The sequence below is a fragment of the Oncorhynchus masou genome, chromosome 21, assembly GCF_036934945.1.
Source record: "Oncorhynchus masou masou isolate Uvic2021 chromosome 21, UVic_Omas_1.1, whole genome shotgun sequence".
NCBI lineage: Eukaryota > Metazoa > Chordata > Actinopteri > Salmoniformes > Salmonidae > Oncorhynchus > Oncorhynchus masou.
The window spans coordinates 3,931,051-3,945,000 of record NC_088232.1 but is presented as its reverse complement, the minus strand read 5'-3'; the positions used below and the strand labels follow the sequence as shown (position 1 = coordinate 3,945,000).

The following is a 13,950-nucleotide window of genomic DNA, read 5'->3' as shown; positions in this document are numbered from 1 at the left end:
GGTCTCAACATGACCCTGAGAACAACATATTGTTTCAGGGTCAGGTCTTCTTCAACATGAACTGGATTGGGAGTTATGTACAACAGAAATGCAGACACAAACAAGAAATAGAAGAACGCCCTTAGGATCATTCCAATTTCCCTACCTCCATTGCTACCACGTGTCCTCCCTTCTTTTCACCCCTGAATCCCTCCCTCCCTCCCTCACCAGGTCTCGTAGGAAGTCCCACTTCTTGGCTCCCATGTCGTAGAGCCCCACCCCTCCATCCACGAAGCAGCAGACAGCGTGGCCCGGGGGGAGGGAGAAGGCCTGGTTCTGGGATAGAGTAGGAGGAGGAACAGCCTCACTGGTGGATGATGTGTAGTGGTTCTTTGTCGGGGAGATGGAGCTCAAGGCTGAAAAGAGGGTGGGAGGCAATTAATGGCGGGGCCAGGAGGGGTCAGAAGGGGTCAGGTGATAGCAAGAATGGGGAAAGAACACACTATGCCATAGAAAAGTTACAGTTTTTCCAAGAGATATGGCAATCTTACTTCACAAGATCAGTCATTCATATCCAAAACTCTGAAGTTATTGTTCCCTTTTAGAAAAAAGGGCTCCAAAAGGTTTATCCTATTGGGACAGCTGTAGATAGCCCCTTTTTTTCTAAGAGTGTGCTGCAGACTGTGGATTCTACCCTAATTTGTGGATTATCAGTAGTGTGTCAGTAGTGTGTCAGATGCTTACATTTCTTGGCTGGGGGAGAGTTTAACACATGTAAAGCATGGAAGCCGGTCTTCTTCAGTTTAAAGTTGTCCAGCGGTGTAGATCTGGACACGTTCCATATCCTCAACACACCGACTTGAGAATCTGGGAACAGAAGGAACACGTTGGAACAGTGGTATTGACAGTTCTAAAGGCCTGAGCCTTACACACCTGACCTCGAGCTACCTACACTGATGAACATACCCTACCTTGTGACCTTACCTTAACCCCCAGTACCCTACCCCTTATACCCTACCCCCTAAACGCTACCCCCATTTCTTTACCTCTAGTGATGAACATGCCGGGGGCGCTGAGGACCCAGCTTTCCCCTCCCCCCTACACCCTGCACCCTAACCCATTGTACCCTACCCGTAAACCCTACCCCAATATGTCCTTACCACCAGTGATGAACATGCCGGGTGCACTGGGGACCCAGGCCAGACACTGTACAGAGGCAGCTGAACTGGGGAAGCTGAAGGTAGTGACACAGGTGAGCCCCTCTGAGTCGACCATTCGGATGCCATTATGCAGGTTGGCCACTAGGAGGTAGTCTGTAGACAAGGGATCCCACTCCAACGCTGTGACCGGGTCCTCCTCGTCCGTCCCCTCTAAAGACTCCGGGCGCAACACGTGCTTCTGGTTTTTAGATCCTAGGACAGGAGAGGAGACCTGCTGCATCAACTGACTAAATGAAGTCACCACAGCCCCTAATGAAATACCTGGAGGTACCAAATAAAGGTTCTCATGTGGAAGAAACAGTCAATAAATACATATTTAAAGGTTGTTTTTTTCTTCCTGGCACTTATTCTGCTGATAACAGCTATTTCGAAGAAGGGTCTACAGATGTAAGATCTTAATTTGATCACTCTTGTGGCTGAGAATTTTCCTGCACCGCAAATTTGCCCTAACAAAAAATGTATCAACCTCTACAAAATATATCCATTAATTATAATCCACATGATAATTCACATTTCCTGTTGCTGCAGGATTATTTTCCTGCTGTAGCAAACTGTCTCAAATTTAGATCCTACATCTGTACTTGCAATAATTGTGATATGTGGTTGTTTACCGACTAAAATGATTGTAAGTCGCTCTGGATAAGAGTGTCTGCTAACTAAAATGTAAAATTGTTTGAAACGCATGCCCAGTTCTTTCACATCAGTGCAAATGAAGGAGATAAGACAAAGAGAGGAAGCCATTTTAGACAATTGAGACGCAGCCACAATCTAGACTATCTATAGACTATTGAGGTGCAGTCTCAGTCGAGACTATCTTTAGACTATTGAGATGCAGCCTCAGTCTAGACTATCTATAGACAATTGAGACACAGCCACAATCTAGACTATCTATAGACTATTGAGATGCAGTCTCAGTCTAGACTATCTATAGACTATTGAGATGCAGCCTCAGTCTAGACTCTCTTTAGACTTTTGAGATGATGACTCAGTCTAGACTCTCTATAGACTATTGAGATGCAGCCTCAGTCTTACCTGGCTGGAAGATGGAGAGGCTCCCGTCCGTATGTCCAAACACCACCTTGCCCTTCTTGACAGGGTGCCAGCGGAGCAGACAGATGTCAGACAGGAAGCTGTGTGCCTCCTTGTGGATGGTGACGCCGGCGTCCAGCCCGCTGATGGCCCACAGGTAGAGAGGGCCCCGATGGGACACAAACGCCACGCCGTCACCTGCGTTCCAGCACCAGCTCAGAGACGCTGGGATGCCTGGGTGATGGTACACAAGGGTTAGAGACACATTAGATACACACACACACACACACGCACGCACGCACGTACGCACGCACACACACACACACAACCAAACACACACATTCATCCACCCACCCACACACACACGCTCTCTCTCCTAGAAAAACAAATAACACCAAACATCCCAGCCGTCAGCCATCTCCCTCCTGATAGGAGTCAGTGTGGCAGCAACAATAGCCAGTCCTAATGACATTACTAAGCACACAAACACTTCACTGAGTCACCCTCCCAAGGCAACCCAACCTACTCTCTCTAGCCTCTCTGACACGTCTCCCATCAGTAGTGTCTAAAGAGGAGCCTACTCCCAGGTAAACTCCCTTATCACTGGTCCACAGTCATTCCTCATTTCCATTCTGATGATTGGTCAGAACCAGTATCTTTTGCGTTATACAGACCACATGTCTCTATAGTTCAGTACATTTGGTGTTATCTAGTCTGGCCACAGCTTCACGCTCCACCTTGTTTCACTCTGTTTCAAAACGTTTTCTCCCTACTGAACACCCCCTCTGGCCCACCCACTCCCCTGTACATCTGCCTCCACTGGGCATAGTTCCTTATCAGTACCTTTGGTGTTATCCAGCCTGGCCACAATCTTCTGCTCTGCCACGTTCCAGATGATGAGCAGGTTGTCAGCGCTGGCGCTGGCAAACACCTCGGGGTTGTGTGGGCACCACGATATGGCTGTGATGGTCTTCTTGTGCTCTGACATGATGGCTCGAAGCTTGAACTCATTGTATCTGTGGTCCAACTGCATGGGTGCAGATGGGAACGACGAGGAATACATTGGTATTGGTGTTGCATATGTAAACAGATGGGGTGGCAGAGATAACGATAGATAAGGAAAACGTCAGAATGACAGAAATCACTTGCAGATTAGACATCTCTTTTGCGTGTCCTTTCGACAGGGAAGGTAGAGAGCACGCGCAACGAGAGGTGCACGCATGCCAACACGGGCGCACACACGCGCGTGCGCGCACACACGTCCACAGGCACACAGACGCACACTCACACACACACCGATTTTTGCCAAGCTAATTACCTGGTAGACATATATAGCAAGTGTTGCACAGTAAGCGAACCGGTCTTCACTGGCAGCACACACATCTTTGTTCCAGGGCTGGCACCCGGCAGCCAGCAGGCCCACCTGTTTCACCTGGGACATCTTTATCTGCGACACACAGAGAAGAGGAGGAGATGGACTACACCAGAGCACAGGCAATGATCTGTGATTCTTATTCATGGATTGAGGGATACATTCAGGTCTAAAGCATGTTCTATTCTCATGTACATCAGTCTTGCATTTCAGAACTGATAATACATTGACATGGCTTATTACTCAGCTGTAATAGACCATTCTCACAATAACAGCGCAGTAGCCTTAAATTCGTACTGATATGAAACGTAGTTTGACATTTCACATGGAGCGCCAGTCACTTTGGAACCAAACAGATTCGAGAGATGTTGTACATGAATCAGTGAAAACTCCAGCATGTATGTTGGTATGACTCAGAGGAGGCACACAGCAACAGCCTTGAGACAGTCGGGTTCCCCCTAATTACATCTCTCTCTCTCTCTCTCTCTCTCTCTCTCTCTCTCTCTCTCTCTGCATGCTGGGAGTGATTGGTGCATGCTGGGAATTGTTTGAGTGAAGGAGTGCGTGTGTTGTGGAGAGTTAGATATTCACAACTTTCTTTCGGTTTGCTATTTCTTGGTGGCATTTTTTGGGGTTTTCTCTGTGCATGATTAAGGTTATTATTTTTCTTGTGGTAGAATTAAGTATTTTGTTTTTTTGTATCGAAATTACCCTGATTTTGGCGGGGATGGCAGCCCGATTGGGGATGCCGTCCCTGTCACTTCGGCACGGCTTTAGGTGTGTTACTGAAGCTGCTGTCACGGTGGAGGAATGATGATGATCATGCTTCATAGGGTGTCTTTTTTCTCGTTGGTTTCTCTGTGGTTTCTTCTGCTTTTCTTTTCTCTTTTCTATATGGAAGTACTAAGGGTTGGTTCTCTTAATATTAATGGGGGAAGGGACAGGAATAAGAGGGCTTGGGTATTAGAAGTAATACAACAGAAAAGGCTTAATGTAGTTGACTGGGGTATGTTGACTGGGGTATGTGGTGGGAGGGGCAGCATGTACTCAGTCATGGTACTAATTTCAGTGCTGGGGTGGCAATCTTGTTTTCCTCAGGCTTAGGGGTGACTGTGGTATCTACAACAGAGATTGTCAAGGGTCAGGTTTTATTGGTCAAGGTGGATGTTATGTTTTTTTTTTTTATGTTTATGCTCCTATTGAGGGTACAGAGCGTATTGCTGTTTTTGATCAAATAAAGGAAACCTTAAGACAGTGTGATCAAGAGGGGTGTATGGTTTTAGGGGTTGACTGGAATGGTACAGTGGATTTTACTGTTGATCGCACCGCTGAAGAACCTCACCTGCGGTCAGCCACTTGCCTGTCTGGCCTATTAACTGAGTTTGAGCTTTCTGATGTGTGGAGAGTAAGGAATGCAAAAGTTAGGCAGTACACATGGCTAAAAATTAATGAAGGTTGTGTCAGTGCAGCAAGGTTAGACAGGTTGTATGTATCTGAGCAATACTGTAGTAGGGTTGGAAAGTGTGCCATTACTCCTGTGGGTTTCTCTGATCATCATATTGTTACTGTTGATATTCACTTGTCCTGTCCACGAAGGTCATCACCTTACTGGTATTTTAATGTTAAATTGTTACATGATGTCATGTTTTGTGAAAGGTTTTTGTTGTTTTGGGAAAAATGGAGGGTTATAAAGGGGAATTTTGAGTCCTTGAGACAATGGTGGGAGGTTGGGAAGGCCCAAATACGAGTATTTTGTCAACAGTGTACTGCTCTGTCTCAAATTGAAGTTAAAGAGACTATCAAGGCCCTTGAACAGGACATCAAGTCTATTGAATTGAAGCTGCTCACTCAGAATGACCCTGGACTAGTCATGAACTTACAGGACAAGAGACATGAACTGAGGTCGTTTCTGCATGAAAGAGTGAAGGGTGCCTTGATTAGGTCTCGTTGTGCGTCCCTCGAGGATATGGAGGCTCCTAGTGCTTTTTTTTAACCCCGGACAGTCGACATTTCAACGTAAACAGATGGTCTGCCTTCGTCTCCCTGATGGGAAGGTGACCACGAAATGCATCAACATGCCGTGGATTTCTGCTCTTCCCTTTATAAGGTGGAGGATTGTGACTCTCTGTGTACTGAACAGTTGTTACATGGTCTTCCTCAATTGGGATCTGAGCAGAGAGTCGCATTGGATGCTGACATTACACTGCAGGAGCTGTCCACAGCAGTTATGCAGCTCTCAACAGGCCGAGCCCCAGGCATCGATGGTTTACCATCTGAGTTTTTGGGCACTTTTGGGGGTCTATTGGGGAGGATTTTTATGAAGTGCTGTGTGAACATTTTCATGAGGGTTCTCTTCCTGTATCCTGTCAACGTGTGGTGCTTTCACTGTTGCCTATTGCTTTGCTGTGCGCAGAATACAAAATCGTTTCTAAATGTCTCTCAAACAGGTTGAAAGAGTATCTGAGATTGTTGATCCACAAGGACCAGTCCTACTGTATACCTAATCGCTCTATTGTTGACAACTTGTTTCTAATAAGAGATGTTTTAGACATTTGTAAACTGTCTGATGTAAATGTGGGTTTACTTTCGTTGGATCAGGAGAAGGCTTTTGATCGTGTGGACCACCAGTACTTGTTTAAAACAATTTAAGCCTTTGGGTTTGGGGATGTTTTTCTGTCTTGGGTGAATTTACTGTATGCTGGAGCCTCGTGTATGGTGAAGGTGGGTGGTGGTTTAAGTTGCCCCATCCCTGTCGAAAGGGGCATCAGGCAGGGATGCCCAATTTCAGGGCAGTTATATAGTCTGGCGATTGAACCAATGCTTTGTTTTTAAGAGCGAAGCTTACTGGTTTCTCTGTGCCAGGTGTAATGAAGGGTCCCACGATAGCACTGTCTGCGTATGCAGATGACGTGATAGTTTTTATTACAGGGGGTGAGGATGTTAAGGTTCTCTCAAACGCGTTAAAGGTGTATGAGGGGGCCTCCTCAGCTAGAGTCAATTGGGGAAAGAGTGAAGCGCTGTGGGCAGGTCAGCTTCAGATGGGGTCCACTCCAAGGTTACCAGGGGGGTTTCAGTGGGGCAGAGATGGGATGAAGACTTTGGGGGTTTTTCTAGGCTCTGATGTCTTTCAGAAAAAGAACTGGGAGGGTGTAGCGAAGAAAGTGTGTGCCAGACTGTCACGGTGGAAATGGGTGTTGCCCCAGCTGTCTTATAGTAGACGGGTCCTGGTAGCTAATAATCTTGCTGCTTCTACCCTGTGGCACAGACTAATGATTTTACAGCCACCAAAGGGTCTGATACAAGAGCTTCAGATGACCCTTGTCAATTTCTTCTGGTCTGGACAACACTGGATCAAAGCTGCAGCCCTGTACCTGCCACTGCACGATGGTGGGCAAGGCCTGGTTGACATTTCCTCTAGAATCATGGCTTTCCGGGTCCAAGCAGCCCAGAGATTGTTGTACAGAGACTGTTCTAGCTGGGTTGAAACAGCCTACATATTGATGAGGAGAGCGGGCTGTTTGGGCTTAGACAAGCATATTTTCCTCTTAAAGCTGGAGGGGGGTGATTTGACTGTCCTGACTCCATTTTATGAGTCTGTTATGCAGGCTTGGAGAGTCTATGTCAAGTCCCGTAAGGCCTGCACGCCACCAGGGATGTGGCTTTTTGAAGAGCCTCTTTTTCACAACACTGCCATCCAGTCCCGTATTCTGGGTTCAGCTAGCCTATGTTCATGCCTGTTAGGCGTGGGGTGTACCAAGCTGGGTCATCTGATGCGGAGCAGGAGCAGATCGTTGGAGGAGCTGGGAGAAAGAGCGGGGATCCGATCATCTCGCCTACTGAGGAAGGTCGTCGATGAGGTCTGCGACTCCTTGCCAGTGCTTCATCTGCAGTATGTGACTGACACTTCCAATTCTGATCGGTGGAAGGAGGGTCTGGATTATGTTCCCTGCACTGATTGTTAGTGCTGCGATGGGGGCATTTGAAGAGGACGTGGGGATGCTGCTTTCCTTCGATACCCCGGAGCTGGGGGAGTTCAAGGAGGTGGGAAAGAAGGCCATGTACAGAATATGTGGAAAGGTGTCCCATGCCTCTTCCCTGGAAGGGGTAAAAATCGACGAGGTGGGCGGATGTGCTTGGTCCAGGTGCCTCCCCAAAAGGCTGTTGGTGATCATTATACAAACTGCCTATTGATAAGAGGACAGCTGACCTCCAATGGAGGATAATACATTGAGCTATAGCCACCAACATGCATCTGGTACACCTGGACCCTACTGTTGGGGAGGGGTGTCCATTCTGTGCTGAATCTCTGGCACATCTGTTTTTACTGTGTCCCAGGTTGGTTGGGATGATTGAACTGATCACTGATTGGTTCTCAACGTTGGGAGAGGTGGTCTCTTCCCAACTGTATATATTTGGGCCAAAGTACAGGCTCAGTCAAAAGGGTGTAGTTGTGTTGCTTAATTTTGTGTTAGGGGCAGCAAAATTAGCGATATGGAAGACCCGAAAGAACAGCATTCGGGGACAGGGATCTGTTTTGAGTATATGGGGTATTCAGAGGCTGTTGTGTGTAGTTACTGTGGAGGAGGAATTGGAGTTGTGTTTTTAATTGATGTGTAACTGTGTTTTTGTATGAGTATTTATTGTGTGGTGGGCCCGCAGACCCAATAAAGATTATTTAAAACTCAAACTCTCTCTCTCTCTCTCTCTCTCTCGAACAATAACAATAAGCATATAGTAGAGGACATGTGCAGGTTGATTGGTCTGTCAGACACTGTCCCTCATCTTATGGCAGGCAGCAATGTAGTGCGCTGCCAACCCACAGCTCTCGGTGTCCTCCCCCAACAGGAAGGGTAGCTTACTCTCATCAGATAGGTCTTTGAAACCTTGAAATGTTGAAATCTCTCTCTCTCTCTGTCACGCTCTCTCTCTCTCGCTGTCTGTCTCTCTCTCGCTGTTTGTATCTCTCTCACTGTCTGCCTCTCTCTCTTGCTGTCTCTCTCTCACTGTCTCTCTCTCTCTCCCTCTCTCTCTCTCGCTGTCTGTCTCTCTCTCCCTCTCTCGCTGTCTCTCTCTCACTGTCTCTCTCTCTCACTGTCTCTCTCTCTCTGTCTCTGTCTCTCTCTCTCTCGCTCTCTCCCTCTCTCTCTCTCTCTCTCTCTCTCTCTCTTTCTCTCTCTGTCTCTCTGTCTCTCTCTTTCTCAATTCAATTCAATTCAAGGGGCTTTATTAGCATGGAAAAACGTGTTAACATTGCCAAAGCAAGTGAGGTAGATAATATACAAAAGTGAAATAAACAATACAAATTAACAGTAAACATTACACATACAGAAGTTTCAAAACAATAAAGACATTACAAATTATATATACAGTATACAGTTTTGTAACAATGTACAAATGGTTAAAGTACACAAGGGACAATAAATAAGCATAAATATGTGTTGTATTTACAATGGTGTTTGTTCTTCACTGGTGTCCCTTTTCTGGTGGCAACAGGTCACACATCTTGCTGCTGTGATGGTACACTGTGGTATTTCACCCAGTAGATATGGGAGTTTGTCAAAATTGGATTTGTTATCGAATTCTTTCTGGATCTGTGTAATCTGAGGGAAATATGTACCTCTAATATGGTCATACATTGGGCAGGAGGTTAGGAAGTGCAGCTCAGTTTCCACCTCATTTTGTGGGCAGTGTGCACATAGACTGTCTTCTCTTGAGAGCCATGTCTGCCTACGGCGGCCTTTCTCAATAGCAAGGCTATGCTCACTGAGTATGTACATCGTCAAAGCTTTCCTTAAGTTTGGGTCAGTCACAGTGGTCAGCTATTCTGTCACAGTGTACTCTCTGTTTAGGGCCAAATAGCATTCTAGTTTGCTCTGTGTTTTTGATAATTCTCTCCAATGTGTCAAGTAATTATATTTTTGTTTTCCCATTATTTAGTTGTGTCTAATTGTGCTGCTGTCCTGGGCTCTGTGGGGTCTGTTTGTGTTTGTGAACAGAGCCCCAGGACCAGCTTGCTTAGGGGACTCTTCTTCAGGTTCATCTCTCTATAGGTGATGGCTTTGTTATGGAAGGTTTGGGAATCGCTTCCTTTTAGGTGGTTGAAGAATGTAATGGCTCTTTTCTGGATTTTGATAATTAGTGGGTATCGGACTAATTCTGCTCTGCATGCATTATTTGGTGTTCTACGTTGTACATGGAGGATATTTTTGCAGAATTCTGCATGCAGAGTCTCAATGTTCTCAAGTCTTCGTTGGTGAGCGGACCCCAGACCTCACAACCATAAAGGGCAATGGGCTCTATGACTGATTCAAGTATTTTTAGCCAGATCCTAATTGGTATGTTGAATTTTATGTTCCTTTTGATGGCATAGGATGCCCTTTTTGCCTTGTCTCTCAGATCGTTCACAGCTTTGGCGCTGATGTTTAAGCCAAGGTATGTATGATTTTTTGTATGATTTTTTGTGTGCTCTAGGGCAATGGTGTCTAGATGGAATTTGTATTTGTGGTCCTAGCGACTGGACCTTTTTTGGAACACCATTATTTGGACTTACTGAGATTTACTGTCAGGGCCCAGGTCTGGCAGAATCTGTGCAGAATATCTAGGTGCTGCTGTAGGCCCTCCTTGGTTGGTGACAGAAGCACCAGATCATCAGCAAACAGTAGACATTTGACTTCAGATTCTAGTAGGTGAGGCCAGGTGCTGCAGACTTTTCTAGTGCCCGCGCCAATTCGTTGATATATATGTTGAAGAGGGTGGGGCTTAAGCTGCATCCCTGTCTCACCCCACGGCTCTGTGGGCAGAAGTGTGTGTGTTTTTTTGCCAATTTTAACCGCACACTTGTTGTTTGTGTACATGGATTTTATAATGTCGTATGTTTTACCCCCAACACCACTTTCCATCAATTTGTATAGCAGACCCTCATGCCAAATTGAGTCGAAGGCTTTTTGGAAGACTTTGCCTTTGTTTTGATTTGTTTGGTTGTCAATTAGGGTGTGCAGGGTGAATACATGGTCTGTTGTATGGTAATTTGGTAAAAGGAAATTTGACATTTGCTTAGTACATTGTTTTCATTGAAGAAATGTACGAGTCTGCTGTTAATGATAATGCAGAGGATTTCCCCAAGGTTACTGTTGACGCATATCCCACGGTAGTTATTCGGGTCAAATTTGTCTCCACTTTTGTGGATTGGGGTGATCAGTCCTTGGTTCCAAATATTGGGGAAGATGCCAGAGCTATTGATGATGTTAAAAGAGTTTTAGTATAGCCAATTGTAATTTGTTTTCTGTATATTTGATCATTTCATTAAGGATACCATCAGGATACATTTTTGGATTGGATGGTTTTATTTTGTCCTGTAGCTCATTCAAGGTAATTGGAGAATCCAGTGGGTTCTGGTAGTCTTTAATAGTTGATTCTAAGATTTGTATTTGATCATGTATATGTTTTTGCTCTTTGTTCTTTGTTATAGAGCCAAAAGGATTGGAGAAGTGGTTTACCTATACATCTCCATTTTGGATAGATAATTCTTCATGTTCTTGTTTGTTTAATGTTTTCCAATTTTCCCATAAGTGGTTAGAATCTATGGATTCTTCAATTACATTGAGCTGATTTCTGACGTGCTGTTCCTTCTTTTTCCGTAGTGTATTTCTGTATTGTTTTAGTGATTCACCATAGTGAAGGCGTAGACTCAGGTTTTCCGGGTCTCTATGTTTTTGGTTGGACAGGTTTCTCAATTTCTTTCTTAGATTTTTGCATTCTTCATCAAACCATTTCTCATTGTTGTTAATTTTCTTCGGTTTTCTATTTGAGATTTTTATATTTGAAAGGGAAGCTGAGAGGTCAAATATACTGTTAAGATTTTCTACTGCCAAGTTTACACCTTCACTATTACAGTGGAAATTGACCAGGAAATTGTCTAAAAGGGATTGAATTTGTTGTTGCCTAATTGTTTTTTGGTAGGTTTCCAAACTGCATTCCTGTCAGGATTTGGCCAGGGTTGTTCCGGTTTTTGGTCACTAGATGCCCCCATTGTGCTTTTTGACCTTTTGCTTTCCCTTGATCCCCATTATTATTTGCACCTGTGCCTCGTTTTCCCTGATTGTGTTTAAACCCTTAGTTTCCCTCAGTTCTTTGCTCTGTGTTTGTATGTTAGCACCCAGATCTAGTATTCTGTGTACTCTTGTTGATCCCGGTGGATGCTCTTGTGGAATTCTGTTTTTTGTTCTTGTTTATTTATTTTTGAGTATCTTTTGAGGCTTTTTATGCTTTACCTACCACCTTGTGGATTTACCTTTTTGTCTTGGAGGATTACCTTGTGGATTACCTTGTTCTTGTGGAATTCCTTTTGAGGTTGTGGAGTTACATGTTTTCCTGAAGGACTTCACTTTTTACTTTATTAAATACACCGTCTCAAGTACTGCTGTGTCTGCCTCATCTTCTGGGTTCTGCTGACTCTTCGTGGCTCAGTTGGTTAAGTGACTGTTTCTCACTCCAGAGACCTGGGTTCGTAACCGGGTCCTGACAATTCCTTTCATATATAGCATTTCTTAATGTTACTCAGTTCCTTTGGCTTTGATGCCTCATGATTGACTATTGCTCTGTTCAAGTAGACTGGGATTTTGCTGTGGTCTGATAGGGGTGTCAGTGGGCTGACTGTGAACGCTCTGAGAGACTCTGGGTTGAGGTCAGTGATAAAGTAGTCTACAGTACTACTGCCAAGAGATGAGCTATAAGTGTACCTACCATAGGAGCCCCCTCGAAGCCTACCATTGACTATGCACATACCCAGCGTGCGACAGAGATGCAGGAGTTGTGACCTGTTTTTGTGAGCAGAGCCTGCTGCAGGAGTTGTGACCCGGTTTTGTGAGCAGAGCCTGCTGAGCATCTGGTACATGCCATTGGCTAGGGCTAGTGTAAGAGTGGGGGTTGGGCCTGTTTGCCCGCTCACTGCCTGGGATATGTGTGACTTCCATGATGAGCCCCTCTTTGTGGGAGTGGGGGCATGGGGTGGGCAAGAGGGGCATAGGTCTGATCTGAGAGGGCCTAAATGGTTGACGTGGGGGGGTGTTGATTGGTTGGGATGGGGGTGTGGATGTGGCTGGGGGTGCTGTGGTCTGGATGTAAGTCCTCTTGGCGTGGGTCCTCTATGTGTAGGTTCAGGGGGGTCCCGCAGGTCTGGGAGAGTGTCTCGCTGGTCTGGGCGGGGTGTCTATTGATCTGTTGCTCCTGTGTAAAGTGTTTGGGATATGTTTGAGAGCGATGTCCTTTTGAGTCCGGGCAAAGGTGGGCACTGCTGCCTTGTATAGGTGGACCTGGTCATAGAGGCTGTTCAAGTCCAGGGTGGAGTGGTGGGCCAGGAAAACATTTGGTTTTGAGGCACAGTCATGGGAAATACTTGCGTTTACCAGCTCTATTGTGGCAGGGTGGAAGTCTTTTCGTGGGAGCAGGATGGAGATAACCACTTGTGCGTTGGAGAAAGTAGAAGAAGCTTTTTCAATCACTCCCTTCAGTGCTGTGGCCACCCTTTCCTGCTGTGCTCGCAGGTCGTTTGTGCCTGTGTGTATTATTATGTGACAAGGTGAACCACGTTGGTCCTCAGACAGAAGGTCTAGGGCGCGCTGGGTGTTTGGACACCAGAGTTTAGACACACTGCGTTTGGGAAAAAGTTTCTTTTCTTTTCTATATATTTTCCATTTGAGTCCATGAGGAGAACAATCTGTGTCTTGTGTATGTCCTCAGTGGGTGTGGGGGGGGGGGGGGGTTGTCAGAAGGGCTATCAGGGTGGCTGACAGGGGGGGTGCTCAGAGGGGGTGAGAGCCGCTGCGCTTGGGGTTCTGGTGTGGACTGTTCTGCTGTAGTGTCAAGACTTTTGTCAGGTGCTGAAGTGGGCTGTTCTGCTGGCTTCTCTGCGGGGGTGGTCACCTCTCTAGTGGGTTGTTCTCTGTCACACGCCATCCCCCTCAACCTCTCCTCCAGCAGTCTGATCCTCTCCTCTAGTGCTCTGTTCTTCTCCTGCTCCTGCTCTTTCTCCTGTTGAAGTTGTCTCACCACAGTCTAGAGTGCAGATATGTGTGTCTCTCCACCTCCAGCTCTCCGGGTCTGGTTAAGAGAGTGTTGTTGTGCTGGACTGTTGTCCGGGTCTGGTTAAGAGAGTGTTGTTGTGCTGGACTGTAGTCTGGGTCTGGTTAAGAGAGTGTTGTTGAGCTGGACTGTTGTCTGGGTCTGGTTAAGAGAGTGTTGTTGTGCTCGACTGTTGTCTGGGTCTGGTTAAGAGAATGTTGTTGTGCTCGACTGTTGTCTGGGTCTGTGCTGACTGGAGTGTAATCACCTGCTGTTCCAGCTCCACCTGCC

General features: G+C 46.0%; 1 protein-coding gene across 3 annotated transcripts in view; it reads right to left on the bottom strand.

The window, feature by feature from the left end:
* LOC135507598 (WD repeat-containing protein 17-like) overlaps positions 1–13,950 on the bottom strand; it is a 38,652-nt gene that overhangs the window by 11,025 nt on the left and 13,677 nt on the right. For all 3 annotated transcript variants that reach the window (XM_064927139.1, XM_064927141.1, XM_064927140.1), the window contains exons 2-8: positions 3,547–3,675; positions 3,072–3,255; positions 2,232–2,462; positions 1,140–1,391; positions 724–846; positions 208–395; positions 1–15 (exon numbers count right to left, since the gene is read on the bottom strand). The exon at positions 1–15 is cut by the window's left edge and continues 154 nt beyond it. In XM_064927139.1, coding sequence (XP_064783211.1) covers positions 1–15; positions 208–395; positions 724–846; positions 1,140–1,391; positions 2,232–2,462; positions 3,072–3,255; positions 3,547–3,669 — 1,116 coding nt within the window. In that variant the 5' untranslated portion in view covers positions 3,670–3,675. The remainder of the gene's footprint in view (positions 16–207; positions 396–723; positions 847–1,139; positions 1,392–2,231; positions 2,463–3,071; positions 3,256–3,546; positions 3,676–13,950) is intronic.